We start from the raw sequence: 19,519 nt of genomic DNA, 5'->3' as shown, positions 1-19,519 counted from the left end.
TGAGGTTCCTGTCTCTGAGCCAGGCTTTTTCATTATATAAGAAACATAATTTTGAATTGGGTTTACCGTCATAGCCAGAAACTGATACACCTCCCTTTTCTTGGTAGTCAAGGCTTTTAAACAGGTAATTAGTTCCCAATTATGGAAACAAAATGTCTGTTACAGCAGAATGGATTTACTACTTCCAAGAACAAGCATGAAAGAGAAAACACTATTTACAGGCATTGTAAATATCAAGGGAAAACAGCCATCAATACCGAATGATTTTTGAAGTATTATTTTGGCCTAAGTCATGCTTGAAGTGTATATTTAATTGAGCTTAAAGTTCTTCTTTCAGTTGATTTATTACATTTTAGACAAATATTTTGAAAAAATACAAAATACAGACCACACGATAGCTACCTTCATAAATTACATCAGGATAATTTGGATTTGCACCTAAAAAGCAAAACAAAACAAAGATATCTTATTAAGTATGCATTCAAAGTTAAAAAATTACTAACTAAGCCCACTAAAATTGGCCAAATACATATTGAAGGTTTTAAATTGAATAGATTGTTATATAGGTAAATAAAATCTGAAATTCTAGGTTTGCTTCATGTTAACCTTGTTGCTCTTCCCAAGCCCACAATCCCTGTCTCTATTCCAGAAAGGCAAAGAAAAGGGCAAACAGAAATTAAAAATCACTTTAATGAGAAAAAATTCAACCATCAATGAACTATGACCACTTTTTTTGCTGTTTCTATTAAACACTTGATCAATTTAATTGTAATTTTGGTATTTTCATTCCAGAAAAAGATCACTTCTGATCCACTTTGATTATTCTCTGATGACTCAGGGTTTGCTTTCAAACTTTGTTTTGGCAGGTGCATTTGTATTCACAAACACATGATTAACCAGCCTGGATGATAATACCTAAAGTACAATTTTTCTCTGCACTTTGTCTTGAGGGACATTTCCAAGACAGAATAACCCTTTTATTACCCTAATATAACACAGAAAAATAAATGTACTTTCTCTACTGAGGTTACAAGAAATGTTATGTCAAGAAAGAAATTCAAGAGTATACCATTGTTTTTGGATATGTCTTTAGTCACCAAAATGGTCAGAATATTCTGTTTTAAAATATTTCTAAGAAAATTTGCAAAAAAATTTTTTTTATCTTTTAAAAATCACTGTTAACAAGAACAGGTGACAAAAAAAAATTTGCTACTTATTTTTCAGTCAAAACTATTGAAACTATAGTATCTGTATGAAGGCCTGCTTGGAATTAAAATCAAAATTTGATGTAACATTTAAGTGACTACAAAATGAATTTCCAAAGTCACTTTTTATGCTTTTAGTCTTTTCTCACTGTGTGAAATATAAAATGTGTAAATTATAAACTTCACTTGATTCTCATTTCATTTCTGAACTCTTAGCAGAAAAATACTTAAAGTCAGTGAAACTTGAGCCTATTTTCTGTTTTTGTAGCTCTTAGTAAATAATCAAGATTAATCTAAATGAAGAACCAAATAAAAGTGGTCCTAATATTCAAGCCAGAATTTCAATACGGTTCACCTAGAAGATACCTATTTTAGCAGGGGAAAATATAAGGATATTACATACTGCTGTGCAGTCTGTGCTTTGTACAACTCTAGGGGGCACCCTTAAGACTGTCATCAATGTTAATGGAATCACCTGAAACTGTGCAGTGCACAACCTGTACAGCCACTTCTGATGACCCCATGTCAATTCATGCAAAGTCATCATTCCAGTCATTTTCAATTATATTTTGAGTTTTATAATCCCAAACATCATTTCAAAATAGCTTTGAGTTACAAAATATCAATAGACATTGTCAGAATTATTTGTAGCTGATACAACATTCCTGAGAAGGCTCTTGAAAGTGACCCGGCAGGGTGAAGGGGAATTCAGTGAATAAAGCAGGGGAATATCTCAATGGAAGCTCTGGGAATGTCATTAACAGGGCACCTGCCCATCCTCTGAAGTCCTTTCTCTTTGCAACATCCTTGGACCTACCTAATGACGTCCCCCCAAAGTTAGGATTTTCCACCACTGCTGAAAAGAAAAGGTTCTATAATCCCAAGAAAGAAAGTCATTCTTTGCACTGCCCAGTAATCTGTTACTTTTTTTCTTTTGTTTTTAATTTATTTTAATTGGAGGCTAATTACTTTACAATATTGTAGTGGTTTTTGCCATACATTGACATGAATCAGCCATGGGTGTACATGTGTTCCCCATCCTGAACCCCCCTCCCACCTCTGTCCCCATCCCATCCCTCAGAAGATCCCATTCTGATCTGGTCCCACTGGTCTCTCAACATACAATCTGAATCTGCAAGGCATCTGCCCACTAGAGTCTGCTCCTCACTTCTGGACCTCACTCTAGGTCTCCAAAGCCCAGAATTTTCTCACCATGGCCCTGCACAAACTTCCTAGGACTGGTAAGCCCCTCCCCTACAACTGTCACCTCCAGGGGGCCACGCCACCAGTGTGAGCACCCTCTGACACAAGACCCAAGGAGGGGTGAGGAGTGAGTGTGAGCCAGGACAGGTGGGCTGAGGTGTCCACAGCACACCCATCCCCTTCATATAGCTCTCACCATATCACCAGAAGCTCAGGGCAGGGGCCAAGACTGGGGACCAGCTCTACTGAAACCACTCTGCTCCTGCTTGGAACTCCAAGAGTCTGAGAATTCGACCTGCAAACCCAGGCTTCCAGGTCATTGTAAATATATATTTGCCAAGGTAACAGAATGTACTAAGTCACTTCAGTCATGTTCGACTCTGTGACCCCATGGACTGTAGCCCTCCAGGTTCCTCTGTCCATGGGATTCTCCAGGCAAGAATACTGGAGTGGGTTGCCATGTCCTCTCCAGGGGATTTTCCCTACCCAGGGATCAAACCCACATCTAGTATGTTGCAGGAGGATTCTTTACTACTAGTGCCACCTGGGAAGCCCAAGATAGGAGAATAGAACTTATTTTTTTTTAATTTAACAAGTAATTAACTTGATTATATTTCTTAAGTATTTGGATTGAAGTATGTGGACCCTCACTTGTACTAGATTAAACAACCATCTAAGATGGCCTGAGGTCAAGGATTTTACGTTTTAAAACTGGGACAGTTCTGAGCAAATCTGTGCAGTTTGTCCAGGATGGGGGCCTTCCCTGGACATAGGAAGTGCTAAAACTGGGACTTTCCATCAGAAAGTAGAGAGGCTCTATGGATTCAGAGCCAGATTTATCTAAACTACACATGAATGAACTTCACCAAATATCACTGATATACAGGTGTATTCAGGCTCATCACAGAAAGGGAACACCCAAACTCACTACTCACACAAAGCCCTGCTGCTGCTGCTGCTGCTGCTAAGTCACTTCAGTCATGTCTGACTCTGTGCAACCCCATAGACGGCAGCCCACCAGGCTCCCCCGTCCCTGGGATTCTCCAGGCAAGAGTACTGGAGTGGGTTGCCATTGCCTTCTCCACACAAAGCCCTAGGAAGATTTAAAATGTTGAATCAATTCAATATAACAAATGGGTACAGAAAAATGGGATTTGGGATGGGATCAAAAGGAAATAGGTTAGCTCAGAACCTGGAAAACAGGTCCTTTTCCAGACTTTTGATTCATATCAGTGCATGGCATTTCTACCAAGTTCACCAGCAAAACCATGAGGTCAGGTCTACACATTCTGAAAAGCACTATATTTTCCTTGTTTCATTGTCCCAGATGCATAAGAAGTATTGTCACTTTACTTTCATTGTCAGAAATAGCCAAATTTAGTACAAGATTATGAAACTCACAGAAAGACAACATGGGAGGAACAATTTTTTTTTTTCCTCCCTGCCATACTGTACTATGTCTGATGAAGACTTACTCACCAAAAGAAAGAAATGTCTCTTCCTGTACAAAGGTTTAGAAGACCTGCTACACAGAAGGATGCACAGACCCAGACTTTACAAAATGCTAGGGTCACATTACTCCACCTGATCCCAGCTTAACAAGCATATTATTTTGCTTCTGGCAACTTCTGAGTCAAGCTAAGCTTCAATGATGTTTACATGCAAATAGCACAGTAGCTATTAAAGTTGAAAGTCACACAGTAGTGTCCGACTCTTTGCAATCCCATGGACTGTAGCCTACCAGGCTCCTCTGTCCATAGAATTCTCCAGGCAAGAGTACTGGAGTGGGTTGCCATTTCCTTCTTCAGGGGATCTTCCTGACTCAGGGATCAAACCCTGGTCTCCTGCATTGCAGGCAGATTCTTTACCATCTGAGCTACTAGGGAAGCCCCTAGTAGCTATTAACATCATATTAAATGCAGAAACAGGAAAAAAATCACCATTTCCTTTTCAGACTTTTGGCAATGGAAAAATTCGAAGATATCTGCCATTTTAAAGCCTAATTTCTCACTGGTTCCTTTTATTTAGCTTAAATTTATTCACTATGTATCATTATAAAGGTGGGAACCACTGTTGGAGATAATCAGTATTAAAAAGTGAACGAGAAAAGATAAACACAGGATAGGAGGGGGAAAAGTCAATGAAAAGAGAATGAATGAAAGACAAATGCACTTGAGTAATGCACTTGTCGTGGAGATTTGAGAAGGGTTATGGCTCCTTGAACCAGGGTCTCCTGCATTGCAAGAAGATTCTTTACCATCTGACCAATGGGAAAGTCCCCGAGAGAGAGAGAGAGAGAGAGTCATGGTTTCTTGAGGGCTTCCCCAGTGGCTCAGTGGTAAAGAACATGCCTGCCAAAGCAGGAGATGCAAGAGATGTGGGTTTGATGCCTGGGTCAGGAAGATCCCATGAAGGAGTTAATGGCATCCCACTCCAGTATTCTGCAGGGGAAATCCCATGGGCAGGGGAGCCTGGAGGGTTATAGTCCATGGGGTTGCAAAGAGTTGGACATGACTGAAGCCACTGAGAACAGCATGGCATGGTTTCTTGAAGACTATCCTAGTAGCTCTCATCAACTAAGAAATCTCAGACAGAAGCAACAGAGGTGGCCTCAAGCTCTAAAGCCTCATGTTGGGAATCTCCAGAATAAAATATGGACTTCCTGGGACTCCCTTAACACACTGGCATTCCAAACAAGCAGCAGACCATTCTCTACCTCCGCAGTTCACTCCAGTGTAGAAGCCACAACTCTTTCCCAACCAAAACAAGATGAGTGCCCATGTCTGTTTGTCTGATGTCCAAGTACTATCTTCTGAAGTGTTTGTTGAGTACCTCCAGGCAATACACTCACTAGTACCTTGTTGCTGACCTAAGGCCTGTTGTCAGAAATTATGGGAAGAGAGTTAACAGGTCCAGAGTGCAGCCTGAAAAACCCCAAGTGAAAAAGAACCATGAAGATTGTATTACAACCACACATACACTCCTGACAAAGCTCTGTGTTCAACGTGCCATGTCTGCACCTCCAAAAGATGGACCCTGAGGACATTTAAGCTTCTAAACATGGATAACAGAATCACTTCCTCCCGCAACAATATGGAACCAATGTCGTCCACCATTCTCTTAAGTCCACGCTAAACAGCTTAATGTGAGGGCCTATTTATTTCTATCTTCTAATCTCATTTATAGCTCATGAGTAAATCTTACGACTTTGTATAAACCTTCATAAGTAAATCTTTATGATTTTTTAACTGCAAAACCTACTGTAAAAGGAAAAACACATTTGCAGGATTAAAAAACTTGGGGGAAGATAGGTAGCCTGACCAGAGGGTTCACTTTCCATTCTGCTCTAGAGATAAAAATAATAGCAGAGATCAGAAGACACATCTGTTTCTTTCCTTTAGGCTTCTTGTCTCTAACGCTTAAAAAAAAATTTTTTTTAAGACTTTCAATTCTTTTTGCAGACTCTCTTTAGTGTGATTTTTAAAAATATTTCAAAGGATTCCATATGATAAAGGAATAACAAAAGACTTGTTCTTTTCAAATAAACTTTCCTTTGCTTTGTCAACAGTGTTTTCTAACTCAGGGCAAACCACCTTTTGAATTCCAGAGCCTTCTCCCATCCCTCTAAGAATGGCAGGCGGAACTCAGGGACCAAAAACATCAGTGGTTCAGATGTCTGGGTCCTTTTCTGGCTGAATCTCTACTGTGCCTGCAGCACTGAGAGCCTCTTCCCTTTTTCTACAACAAAGGAGTCTTCCATCTGACAGAAGAGGATAATAGCATTGGCTTGGCAACTCCTCAGGAGCTTCAGGAGGCATAATTAATTAACATTAGTCCTCTTGAGACAAAAAGAGCTATTTAAGTATAAATCTTAATTATCATGATTATTATGAGTCTATAGCAGAACCATACCCTTCTCTGTTTTTAAGGCAGAAAAGCAGGCAAAACTTTTCTGCCTTTCACTCCCAGGACAAGACATAGGTCCTGACAAATGGCCTTAAGAGTAAGTAGTAGGGGTGGGGGGCTTTATATTTTCTGAATGTATAACATTTGGAGAAATTTCCTCACCCTACATTCTTTGGCCTAAGTACACCATATCTAAATCTGCCAGTTCGAGGGCAATTCTAAGTGCTGTAGGGAGCGCTAGTTCATCCAGACGTCATGAATCTTTGGGTAAAATGGCACAAATGAAAAGCTGTGGGGAAAGCTCTTCCAATATTTATAGTTTGCTTCTGACGCACATTTTGCATAGGAGACAACTGCTCCCGAATGAGGCAGCATAAGTCACTAACTCCCACTGCTTGTGTGAATGAGCATTCTTGAGCTGTGACATTCTTCCTGAATGAGTGGGCCATAGAGACACTCTTTATGTACCGCCTAAAGAATGGAAAGCTTTAAAATCTGTGTATTTTATCATCTAACACTCTGGCTAGCTTTGTTCCAAGTCTAAAGCATTCATCATTTGGGTCATGATTTCAATAAGAGAATCTACTCTTAAACAATCAATGTGTTCATGTTTACAATAATACCTGACCTTGAATATTCTTGAAACTTGTGCTTTCTAATCAGAAGATCCTAGCAAAAGCTCCAGGTTTCTTCCACATGGCACTCACAAGCAATCCCTCTGCCGTGAATTTCTGCTTAGAATTCTGCTTAAAAGGGCACCCTCTCCACTTCTAATCTCCACTCAGTCTCTTCACACATTCATGTTCATGAAGCAACTTTTCTATATGTGGGACTGAATTCCAGTGACAGCCACATAATGGATCAATTTCATCTTAGACAAGTCTTATTTTTGACCCATAAGCTAAATAGGATACAGAAGACTCTTTGGAGAATCTGCAGATAACCCCTTGCTTTCTATGCATGTGCCTGCACCACCATCTCTACTTATTCACTCTCCTAAGCCTCCTTAAGTCATTATGTTATTGTTGTTGCTTAGTCGCTAAGTTATGTCTGACTTTTTTGACCTCATGGACTGTAGTCCACCAGGCTCCTCTGACCAGGGGATTCCCCAAGCAAAAATACTGGAGTGGGTTGCCATTTCCTACTCCAGGGAATCTTCTCGACCCAGTTATCAGACCCGAGCCTCCTGCATCTGCTGCATAGGCAGGCAGTTTCTTTACCACTCAGCCATCCCAGAAGCCCTAAGCCATCCTGCTTTTAGGTAAACCCAATCAGAGTGCTTCTCTGTGCAACAACTACTCCATGTTTTTATCATTATTCCTGGTTAATACCCTTGGAGAGTCAGTGAGGTAAGCTCAATGAATGCCTGAATAGTCCTTCCAGTGTTCACACTGCCCCTCCCCAACCCTTGCCAGAGTTTACAAGGAAGAAGTAAATGAACTGCCTTCACTACTCAAGTGTGGTCCATGGATTTGCAGCACCATCTGGGAGCTCATTAGAAATGCAGATTGTCAGGCCCTTCTCCAGATCATGGAATCAGAATCCACATTTAACAGGATCCCTGGGAGATCTCATCTCTCATTAAAGGCTGAGAAATCCTGATTTATAATTCCTTGGCAAGTGTGACCAAAGTCAAAAGACCCCAGTGTTCATAGAGGATAGTACTTTTTCAGTGAAACATAGAGTAAACCTGAAAATAGCATATCTAAATATTGAGGGGGCTGAATAACGACTGCAAAAATGTTAGGGGTAAGGGCAAGAGATGTGTTTGTCTCTAGAGGCATATCTCTGGGTCCCACTGCAAATGGGAAGGGTGAGGGGAGAGAGCTTAGACACCTGAGGCAGCTTATATTATATTATACACCCACCCTCTCTAGGAACCTAACACTGACTCAGTTTTCTCCTAAAAAGGCCAAGTCTAGAAAGCTCCTGTAGTCAAGTGACAGAGTCCGGGGGTCCTCTTCTCTGGGCAAGCCCAAGCCCCCAGATAAGTGAGGACAAAGCCAAAGCGGGGATGAAGCAGTTCTGGGCAGCAAGTTTCTTCCTAAGGCTGGAGAGCATAGCACTAGAGAGGTGAGGATGGGCACACTAGGGAGATGAGGATGGGCGCACTAGGGACGTGAGGGTGGGCGCACTAGGGAGGTGAGGGTGGGCGCACTGTCATCATGTTCTTGCCCCTCCCCTGGGAGAGGACAGCACTGAGCTCCTCCCTGTGCGAGGTGAGGGGCCCTGAGGCCACGCCCAGACATATTCCTCTTCACAATCACCTTTATGTAAGTATTAGAACCTGACATTTTACAGAGAAGGAAAGCTAGATTCAGAGGTGGTAATAAAATTGCTCAAAGCCACAGAGGTTATGAAAGACACAACTCTTATGCGAATCAGAGCCTAGTCGCAAACCCTTCCCACCGTGGCAAAGTTTCCCTTTGAATAACGGGGAGAGTGGGATAACCATGATTAAAATTCCAAGCTCAAACACCAGATCTGAGTGAGTCATGTGGATTAACACAAGAGACAGGAGTTTATTTCACTGAAAGTAAAAAGGAAAATGTTTGAGGTTCTACCTACTGCACTTAGTTTTTCTGTTCAAGGCTTCTACAAAAGAGAGAACATTCAAAGGAGTGCTTGCTTCTTTATTGCCTGCAACTTCCGCATATCTTCAGCTGAATAGGGTTCCTTCCTTTCATGAGTAGGTCCTGCCTAATAGCGGGATAGGGACATCCCTGGGAATTAGAAGCCAAGAGAGACAACCACAAAGAGAAGCAGGAGACAGTAATGAAAGCCCAAGTGTTTCTCCGTCTTTATCATTTTATGGGTAGTTGAAGTGTTTTCTATTATTGAGAAAAAGGGCTGTGTTTCATCACCATCCAGTAGGTAGCCCAGCATTTTCTGTTTCTCAAACCTCCAGAGAGACCTGACAAATTGTTCAAAATCCTAGAATTCCAGTACAACAGGATGTTAAGCAAGACTCTTCCTGCCTTAGTAACCGACACCAAAGTGAGCACCAAAGGTGGAATTCACAAAAGCAAGGACTGAATCCACGTCCTTTGAAATATCTGATTCATGAAGAGATTTTAAAAGGTCCCGAGAGGAGAGAAAAAGGAAGGACTTTTAAAGAAGTTTGTTTGGGGACCAGTGTCACCATCACCACCCCACCATGGGGCTTCCACAGCTGCACTTGAGAACATGACCTGTGTTCTCTGGAGGTGAAAGGCGCAAGGACCAGTGGCTGACTCTGCCGGGATGGCTCAGGCCACGTGTGGTGGTGGGATGCAGCTGACATCTGGGTTCCACCTGTGCACCCAGAATTGTTGGGACAAGGGATCATGAGAGTTCCCCTGGACCAGATGGAAGCAGCACAGAAGGAAGTCTGTGAGGGAGTCTAGAGGGCCAGAGGGAGCCCCCAAAGTACAAAGCTGCATTCCTGGGTATGAAGGAGGAGCTACTTTCAGCAGCCAAAACACGGATGCATTTATGCCATGGGAGCTTCAGGAGAGGGGGCTGCAGAGAGCTGAATCCCAAAGTTCTCCAGGAAAGATGAGCTGTGAATCGACACTGAACACACCCAGGTCCCAAGAGCACAGAGCCACCGGCCAGTACACTTCCCTGCCCTTCATCCCCATGCCCATGCCCTCCACCCAGGCAGCACAAAAGCTTAAATCTCATTAGCTAGGTCTAGCCCCAACCCCCATGCTGCCAGCCTGCGAAGAGAGGGGAGAGGACACTGACCCTTAAATCAAGTCCAGAGTTGATTTCTAACTCAGAAGCGGCATCCTGTTTCGCAGTTGAGATTCCATCTGTAACCTCAAGTGATACAAGGATTGTCTGTTACTCAACAATGAGCAGAAAAATCTTGCTTGGGTCAGAATTCCATCCCAGACAAGTGACTCTCACCCTTGGCTGCACACTGGGATCACTGGGGAATCTCAAAAATGAAAAATGCCAAAGCCCAAGCCTCACCTTGGAACCAAAGAATCAGAATTGCTAGAGATGGGCCCCAGAAATGTGTCTTAAAAAATGAAATAAGACTAAAAAACAATTAAAACTCAACCATTAATGTGTAACAAAGAGCAGGATGCTACTGTTCCAGTAGACCAAGAAGTGACTAAATAGTAAAGGGACAATGGAAAACCAAGAGGAAAGGAAATAAATTTGACTGTCACCAGCTGTGCTCTTCCGTGTGCTAGAAAGATAAAAATCACTGTTCTTCAGATGCATTTTGAAGCAGAAAGCTCCTTGTTGTACTTCAAATATAATTCAAAACTGACCAGCTGCTGCTGCTGCTGCTAAGTCGCTTCAGTCATGTCCGACTCTGTGCAATCCCATAGACGGCAGCCCACCAGGCTTCCCTGTCCCTGGGATTCTCCAGGCAAGAACACTGGAGTGGGTTGCCATTTCCTTCTCCAAACTGACCACAGCTGAATTCAATTCCAAGCATGGGATCAGAAATAATCAATGTAGTGTTTAGAAAGTCTTGACTCCCTTTCTCAGTTGCAAGTCAAGTTGCCAGTGATGATCTGGACTGGTACCTGGGCCCTGCTGACATCTAAAGACCTGATAACACCTGACCCTCCTCACAACACCCTGGCTGGGGCTAGTGTCTGGTGTCAGACTCTGCAAGGTTCCAGCAAGGTGTCTGCAAGGTTCCTGCAAGGTGTCTCTGGAGAGACACATGGGGATCTTTACTGCCAGTCTCACATCCTCACACCTGTAGATGGCACCCTCTTGGCCTGGCTGATGCTGGCTTGGGGTCTCTCTGCTCCAAGTGGTGCATCTGCCACAACATCCCATGTTTCCACTCCACGCGGTGTGAAAGGCAATAGGGACTGTCACTAAGTTCAGCCATCCTCTTCCATGCTCACCCATTTTTATATTATTAGGTGCTTTTTGTTTACCTGTTTTTATTCCTGTTTTAATTTCTGTCAACATGCTTCCTTCTCTATCTCCAAATAGAGAGTGAATTCTTAAACAAGGCGACCATTTCATGGAAATCAGAGTTCTGAGCTGAATGAGGAACACATGCGACCAAAGACAGAAGAGCTGCTGTTTTAATTCTTCTAGATTCATACAGTGATGCAACTGACTTCACAGAAATCCCAGACTGCCTGGTTCCTGATAAGTCCAGAAACTCGCAGTGTGAACAAAAGGATCTCATCAAAACAACTAGGGAAAAAAGTAGCTATAACTTTGTATCATGGAGATTTGGGAGAGCTGAACTTCTTGATCAACTACTGTATGATGACAACAGAAATACTGAAGGACCATAAACTCAAACATGACCTTAAGGTAGAATGTACATTTAGACCTGCTGCTGCTCCTGCCGCGTCGCTTTAGTCGTGTCTGACACTGTGCGACCCCAGAGACGGCAGTCTACCAGGCTCCCCCATCCCTGGGATTCTCCAGGCAAGAACACTGGAGTGGGTTGCCATTTCCTTCTCCAATGCATGAAAGTGAGAAGTCAAAGTGAAGTCGCTCAGTCGTGCCCGACTCTAGCGACCCCAGGGACTGCAGCCTACCAGGTTCCTCCGTCCATGGGATTTTCTAGGCCAAAGTACTGGAGTGGGGTGCCATTGCCTTCTCCGACATTTAGACCAGCAGGGTCTAAATATATATAGTATTATATATACATATATATAATATTTCCCTTTGTAAATTTTTATTTAGTTTTCAGGGAAGTTAAGAGGGAAAGAAAGCATTTCTAAGAAAAGCCATTATCTGTAGGCTAGGGCTACAAATCGCATAAATATCCACAAAGATTCTACCATACAAGCCAAGTGAGGTCAGTCTCTTAACTGGTCTCACTGGTTTATGGCCCATATGGGCCATTTATATCCACTATCACCCTAGGCCAAGTCTCTTTCATTTCCACTTTCATTTATTACTCCCTGATAGTGGGTCCTTGAGTAAATACTTAAAGTGAAATAAAAATCAGTCTTTTCTAAAGCCATATTTATTTTAAAGATCTGATAAAAATAATAAATGAAAAGAAAGGGAAAGAACATCTTTAAAAAATATGGCTTAATTTTTGTTGTAGATAAATAAATGATTATTTCCTTTTAAGGGAATACTTGAGAGACTTCGAGCTATTCTTAGACCAGAGAACCACTCTTTCCAATCACTAGCTAAATTAAAACTAACAAAAGCCATCGATAAAAATGAGGCCACATGGATGAGTTAAACTGTACCAAATATTGGTACTGTACAGAAATGTTCAAAAGAAAGCACATAAAAATCCTATCTAAAATAGAAGCTTCTGGTTTTACACTGACAGAACAGTGCTCATATCAAAGCATACAAACCACTTCTAAAACTTTTAAATGCCAGACCTTCAACTTGGAATCAAGTTCACCTCCAACAGTTTCAGAAGCCAGTTGTTGGCAAAATTCACATAAATCCTTAAGTTAATGTACTAACGTGACATCAGTTTCTTAGTTTTGACAAAAGTAAGCAATGCAAGATGTTAGCAACAGGGAAATCAGGTGAGGGGTAGCTGTGAACTCTCGGTACCATCTCTGTAACTTTTCTGTAGATTTAAAATTATTCACAAATAAAATGTTCATTTAAAAACATACAAAAAAGTGTTGTCCCAGAAGCAAAGATTCTGGATTTAACTATAAAGCTGTTATTCCAACAAATATGCAGGAAGAAAATGAACACAGTAATCTAGCGATTTACTACAGCGAATGTAGCCAAGCAACTAAACTCTCAATTAAGAGGAAGATTTAATGAAACAGACAACAACTGCCAGGGTGTCTGGGTAAGGCATCCAAACATAGCTTGTTTTATGTGCTCCTGAAAGGCTGTTTGTAAATCAAACTTATATAATTCAAATCACATTTTGAGCACGCTAAGGAAGCTGGTGCATTTAAAAAGCTGCTGAATAAATACCAGGATAACAGGAAGATGGATTGTGTAACAAGAATTATTGCATTCTCATTTGGTGAAAGTGGCTTGGCAGCTATCACCCTTTGTCCACGGGGCTGTCCTGGGAGCCATACTAGTACCTGCTGCCCAATCAGTCCCTGCCCCACTGGCCTCCAAGTTTCTATTTTCCCTTCTCTCTGCAAGGCTGGCTTTGTGTGGCTTTGATTAATTCAGAGCTGTTATGGTGAGGAATTCTAATCATAAACAGGTCCCAATAGCCAAACACATGGCTCAGCCTCCACAATGGTATCAGGTATTTGGGCAATACTATCAAGCAAATAAGAACACTTTCACTGAACAAGAGTGTCTGGAGAAAGTAAACGCATGATATTGTCCCTGCTGTTACTGGGGCTCCCAATGAAATTCTTCTGCTGACCATGGACTGGACTCCCAGTACCAGCCATCCTTTTCCCAATTCAAACCATTGGTCAGATGGGAACTAGTACCACTCTTAGAAAAATAATTCAGGGTTCTATCAGCAGATGCCTTAACTCAGTCAGCCCAGGTAAGCAAAACATTCCACAATATTGGTTTCTCAGCCACAGATGAGGGAGCAGGATTCTGAATCCCAACTGGTTAAAGGGTCAGAAAACATATCTCAAACAGCACATGAGCTGACCAAATTCAGTTCACCTGCTCACAGATTTGCTTGTATTTTGTCACTGTGGGTACAAAATCTCATATAACACTTGAGAGAAAAATAATGTGTGTGTTCTCAGAATATTGTTCAAATTATTCATCCCTATCACCTCCATGGGAGGAGTATGAGGCCCTGCCCCTGGATTGGCCTTGGACCTATGACTTGCTTTGGCCAATGGCATATAAGTTGAAGAAACTCTGTGCCAATCCCAAAAGGAAGCCTTATAAAGCCTTGCATTATTATTTATTTTTTTTGCTGTCCTCTTGTACTTTGTACTTATCCTAAGAAGTAGATCTCCTGTGTAGCTGCTATTTCTGCACCCTGCACCCCAGAAAAAACACACATGCAACAAAATTTCTGTAGCTGATCTACAGGCCCATGAGCAAGATGAAATGTTTGCTTCAAGCCACTGGGTTTGGGAGTGGTTTATTGTATTCATGATGTTGTCAATAGTTGAGTGATACACACTAGCCCTCTCCAGATGCAAAAACATCAGGTACTCACCATCATCGATTCCAGGCCAGCCCATGAAGTGAGCAGAAATCTGTTTCTCATCCTTCCCATATTCATTCTTGGCTACTAACTTGTAGTCCCCATTGTTCATATGAGTGGGGTTATCCAGCTGGAGGCAGCCGTGGTACTCCGTATGATTGGTAACATGGATTTTAGTACAGATGTATTTGGACTCATTCAAAATTGCCCCGTTATAGAACCACTGAAGCGCTGGCTTGGGATTGCCTTTCACAGTGAATGGAATGCACCAGTGGTGGTCTGAGGTTGGAGATTCGAGAAATGTGATAGTTGGAGCAACTAAATTGAAAAAGAGAGAGTTAATAGCATCAGAAAGCTCAGAATTCTCCCCATCTCCAAATCTCTGTGTCATAGATAGGGGGGGTCTTACTCAACCATTGTTTGGTTTAAGAAAACGTATGACCCGCAACTCTGGAATCCATCAATATTTTGTATCATCATCAAGTTTGATTTAACTTTTACAGAGAGCTTCAGAAAGAATCCTTTCCCTGCTCTGCCTAAGATCCATGCATCATAGGCATCTTTACACCTATTCAGTGTGAGAATCAACTCCAAACAGATCCCAGTGATTTCTGACAGTGGAAAGGGCTCATTTGAAGTTGACTTTGGTTTCTAACACATATGCCTTGATATTATGGAGATTAATCACCAAAACATTGAGGACCACTATTCTTACAGGGCTTTGCTAAATAATACAATGACAAAAATGACTTTGGAAATCTTGCTTGAAGCCCAGATCTCACATAAATTTTCCAAAAGAAATAAAACTGGTCAATGCAAAGAATGTTACTCCTGATGTTGACTGATTATTATAAAGTCTGATAAATTAACATATTTTTCACTGTCAATAGTAAATGCTCTTTAAAAGCATCACTTTTCATTATAGTATAGTCCATTTTTGCTAGAATTTCAGATGCATCAAAGTTTTGATCCTTTAAATGTCTGAGGTCCTATCTAAATCTGAAAAACAAACTAGAGATTATTTTTAAATTAAATATAAAGCACTTTACTCTTAAGGGAAACAAACATTATCAGGTAGCATCTTTAAACAGAGTACTTATCCTAAGTGAAGACACTTAAAATCCCTCTTAAGTGGGATTCATGTGGTCCATTTTCATGTGGTCTGACTTTGATAAGTATAAAACTGAGGACTGGAAAAGACCTTTGAGACCTAATAGTATCATTTTTTCAGATGAAAAAACCCAAGTGCTATGAGGTTAAGTGACTTGGCCAAGGTTACTGAGTGAGGAAAATCTGGACCAGGCATCCAGAACTCCTAATGCCCTTCCCTTCACGCATCACTTCCTGGTTGTACATGTTCATCACACAAAGTGGGAAAATCATAGCCTGGCAACTCACACATCTGAATGGGTCACTGCAAAGGATCTCTCAGTTGTTAATATTCCCTATCACTTATTTCTCATTATCTAAACCTTGATAGACTAGACCAGCTCTCCAGACCAGGGAGTCTACATAGATATTAACCTAAACTGAAAAACATTTGAATTGGAGTGCCCTTATTTGTAGGTCTGTGTGACAAACACAAGGATCACAATGGGGGAGGGACAATACTTACCTTCCTCCCACCAGCCCAGGTCCCCATATGCCCAGGCCCCACTTCTTCCTGCCACCACACTCTAATGTGCTTTTTGTGAGGTGTTGATTTAAGGACATAAAGTTGGAAGCTTGGTTGTACATGTTTGGGGATGACACTGACTTCAAGATTGGTCAAAATCAAGAGAAATTATCAGTCCCGGACCTTCTGGGCATCAGGGTAGTATTGGCACTGGCAAAAGGTTGGTGATTTCAATCATTCACTCCAACAGTCACATAAGGAATGTGTGTTATGAGTGAATGCTAATCAGTGTATCAACACCTGTGTCCACATGTGTATAATGCACATTCATACTTGTGCACACTCGTGTTTTTCTCAGCCAAATCCTAATTCAGGGTAAAACCTCATTAATTTATACCATGGCAGCTCAGAATTTGCAATGATGTGAAGAGTATGTATTTTTTTACTGAATACGCACATCATTCACATTGAATGAAACAATCTGGAATATTAAGATATACGTGGCATTGTTTACAATACTGGAAAACAATGTACATGTGCTAAAGAAACATTAATATCCTTTATCTTCAGAAGACAGAAACTTAAAGCAATTATAATAATAAAAGTTTTTTGCAGGTAATAATAATTTTCAGCCATTTTGTAGTATTCCTTCCACTTCCCACAGAAGCTTGATGTCAAACTAATGAGGTTTATTTTTTGTATCAACAATATATTGAATATGAACAGCCAGCCCAATACTTTAGGTATCACAACTTTCACGGTTCATATTGCTTTTAGAGAGAACAAAATTTAGAAACTAGTTTATCAAAATTTAAACTACAAGTTATTAACAAAAGGAAGATAACCAGCTCAAAATATGTTCTATCAAGAAAAGACAAGATAAGGCACAAAAGGACAAGTTTAAGATCGAAAAAGAAGCTTAAAGACAACACATGAACAAGAGAGATTAGCAGAAATAGAAGGAATGGAAGGAGCTGGTAGCATTTCTTAATTAGGGACGCACAAAACACTGCATATACTTTTTTAACGCACAAAGCAGCAGAGGTCCCCAACCACAAATGCGGGTGTGTCCACGATCTTTTCTATTAAAAACACACGATCTGATTACGTACAATGTACAGTGAGGTTGACAGAATCTTGATCTTCTCCTACAAGATTTTCTGCCACACAAGAGATTTGCTTTCCACTGTCATCAGATGAAATGTTAGTTATCCTTAAGGAGCCCTGTGTGTGGCTTGTTTCATTCTACAAATGAATTAACAGACAAAAATAATCTTGATTAGAACTGAACCCAATAGTGAGAAGATTTGGCATTTCTTCCCCTAACTAGAGAAAATCATCTGTAACATTAGAAAAAAAATTCCAGTCTAATCAAGCTCAATAAAAGGGGCAACTCAGAAGTTATTCTCTTATCTCCAGATTTTAATTATAAATGTGTGAAGCTGATTTAATCCTTGAATTCCTACTTACCTTCCTCAAAGGGAAAAAACCACAGTGAGAGTCACTCACCTTGCTCATGATGAAACAAAAAGCTTACTAGAGACCTACAGACTTTCCAATCTATGAAGTATACGTAACTAAAATACAATCTGCCTTAGTCTTTGTTTAGTAAGAATAGACAGAAAGTAAATACACAACAAAATTCATTGTAAATCTATGTGGCCCTATAAAATATTAAATGATCATCACTAGGTTAATACAATCTCAAGTTCTGAGATAGTCTCATCTCTACAAACATACAAACACAAGACTTACCATATGCTTGGAAACCAGATTACCGACATCCCAGTACAAATTCGGAACTGGGTCACCTGCAACAGTACAAGATAATGTGATAGACTTTCCCTCCTCCACGGTGAGGTTAGGTGCGGCCAAATTTGCTGACGGCAAACCTGTGGAGCAAGCAAAGTAAAGGAAGACATATACACATAGTTAGGTGCATTATCAAAATAACAGCAACAAGTTGAAAACTCTCTCTGCTTTAAAAATCAGTCATTATTTGCTTTCTGAGACTGACTTATGTTGATCTGAAAAAATGCCAAATTGATAAGCTTTACAGATTTGATGAGAGCCAAAAGATGCACAAAGAGATTTGAAAACAAATTTTGCATGTGTCTCAAAAACATCATTGCACAATAATCTTTTATTAAAAAAAAAAAAACCCACTAGTTTGTAGAACTACATCTTCTGGTTCTTGTTCTGCTTTACAGTTATCAATCCAGTTGTTTGCACACAGTCATTGTATTTGTAGAACATCTTATTTTTCCCTCAGTTTTATCTCTTCCATTTTTTTACAGTCAAGGACAAAAGGGTAGGAGGCATCTACAATTTTTTCATAAACCCATTTTTTTCCATTAAATAACTCACAAATCTAACCCACTACCAGAACTAGATTTTTAAAGAGATAAACTATGATCTTGAAATATAAGTTTAAAAAGCAGACCAAGATTTTGAAACAGTCCAATTATGGAAGTTGGTTTCAAAGCATTTTTCAAAGATAATTAATATATTTGAACCATACAGCATTAGAATGTTTCAAAGCTATATAAATCATAGTTAAATATTACAGGTATACTTGGTCACCTTATTTATGACATGATGAAAAAAGTTGTATAGATCATTATCCCAATGAAAAGCTCTTTTTTTGGAAAAACCCCAAGAAAGTATTTGTTACCAGATGAAATTCTGATGCTTATAAACATTTTTTAATATTTCAAGACAGCTTCATTTTTGTACTTTTATATTTCAAAAGTCAGCTTTTCTTATTAATGCTATCACTTCATTAAACTATTATACCATTTGGGTGTTTATACTGCTCTTATTCATAGTATTTTTAACATGAAGGTGGGTCTCAGAATACATCAGGTCTTGCCAGTCAAGCAAGCCCCTCGCTTGGTATCAGAAACTCACCTTAGGACTGCATTCATCTCAACAGCTCTGTTCCATGGAACTATGACACATCATTAAACTCAGGAGGAACCCACAGGTCAGAAAAGGCAATTCATCTTCAACAGCCATGAAATTTCAATTAGCCTGCCCACCTAAGGGTTTCTGACCTGCCACCCTCACAATACTATGCACAAATCCTTCTCTTAAGACACAGTCCTTACTGACAACACTATTATTATTTATTCCTGAAACCAGACTACAGCAAGATTTACATAGTATACGTCTCATGGTATTCCCACAATTGGTAGAGGACTTCCCAACAAGATCTGGCTTTCAGTGGCTGGTGTGACATCTTCAGAACCCTTCCTTCTTGTCAGCCTTTAATAGAGAGCAATGTTGTATCTTTCACAAGGTTCCAAACAGTCCCCTAATATCCTGAATTTATATCGAGCAATGAAACATATACAAGTGATCAAGAGGCAGTGCAATTGACTGGAATGAACTCTGGGTCAGGAGTCAGAAGCCCTAGACCCTAAACCTGGCCCATACTATGTGCCATCGAGTGAATCATTTCTCCTCTGTCAATGTGATTTATTCTATATTAAATACACTGTTCAATCAGAAGATCTAGCTAGGATTTTTCCA

The 19,519-nt window shown here is 40.5% G+C and overlaps 1 protein-coding gene across 7 annotated transcripts in view; it reads right to left on the bottom strand.

Moving 5' to 3' along the window:
* NTRK2 (neurotrophic receptor tyrosine kinase 2) overlaps positions 1–19,519 on the bottom strand; it is a 400,572-nt gene that overhangs the window by 316,282 nt on the left and 64,771 nt on the right. For all 7 annotated transcript variants that reach the window (XM_025281959.3, XM_006080618.4, XM_006080619.4 and 4 more), the window contains 4 exons: positions 17,741–17,877; positions 17,098–17,230; positions 14,383–14,688; positions 403–438 (listed from right to left, as the gene is read on the bottom strand). In XM_025281959.3, the coding sequence (XP_025137744.1) occupies positions 403–438; positions 14,383–14,688; positions 17,098–17,230; positions 17,741–17,877 (612 nt within the window). The remainder of the gene's footprint in view (positions 1–402; positions 439–14,382; positions 14,689–17,097; positions 17,231–17,740; positions 17,878–19,519) is intronic.

Source organism: Bubalus bubalis, chromosome 3 (genome assembly GCF_019923935.1).
Source record: "Bubalus bubalis isolate 160015118507 breed Murrah chromosome 3, NDDB_SH_1, whole genome shotgun sequence".
NCBI lineage: Eukaryota > Metazoa > Chordata > Mammalia > Artiodactyla > Bovidae > Bubalus > Bubalus bubalis.
Note: the sequence above shows the minus strand (reverse complement) of the source record. Positions and strands in the feature narration are given on the sequence as shown.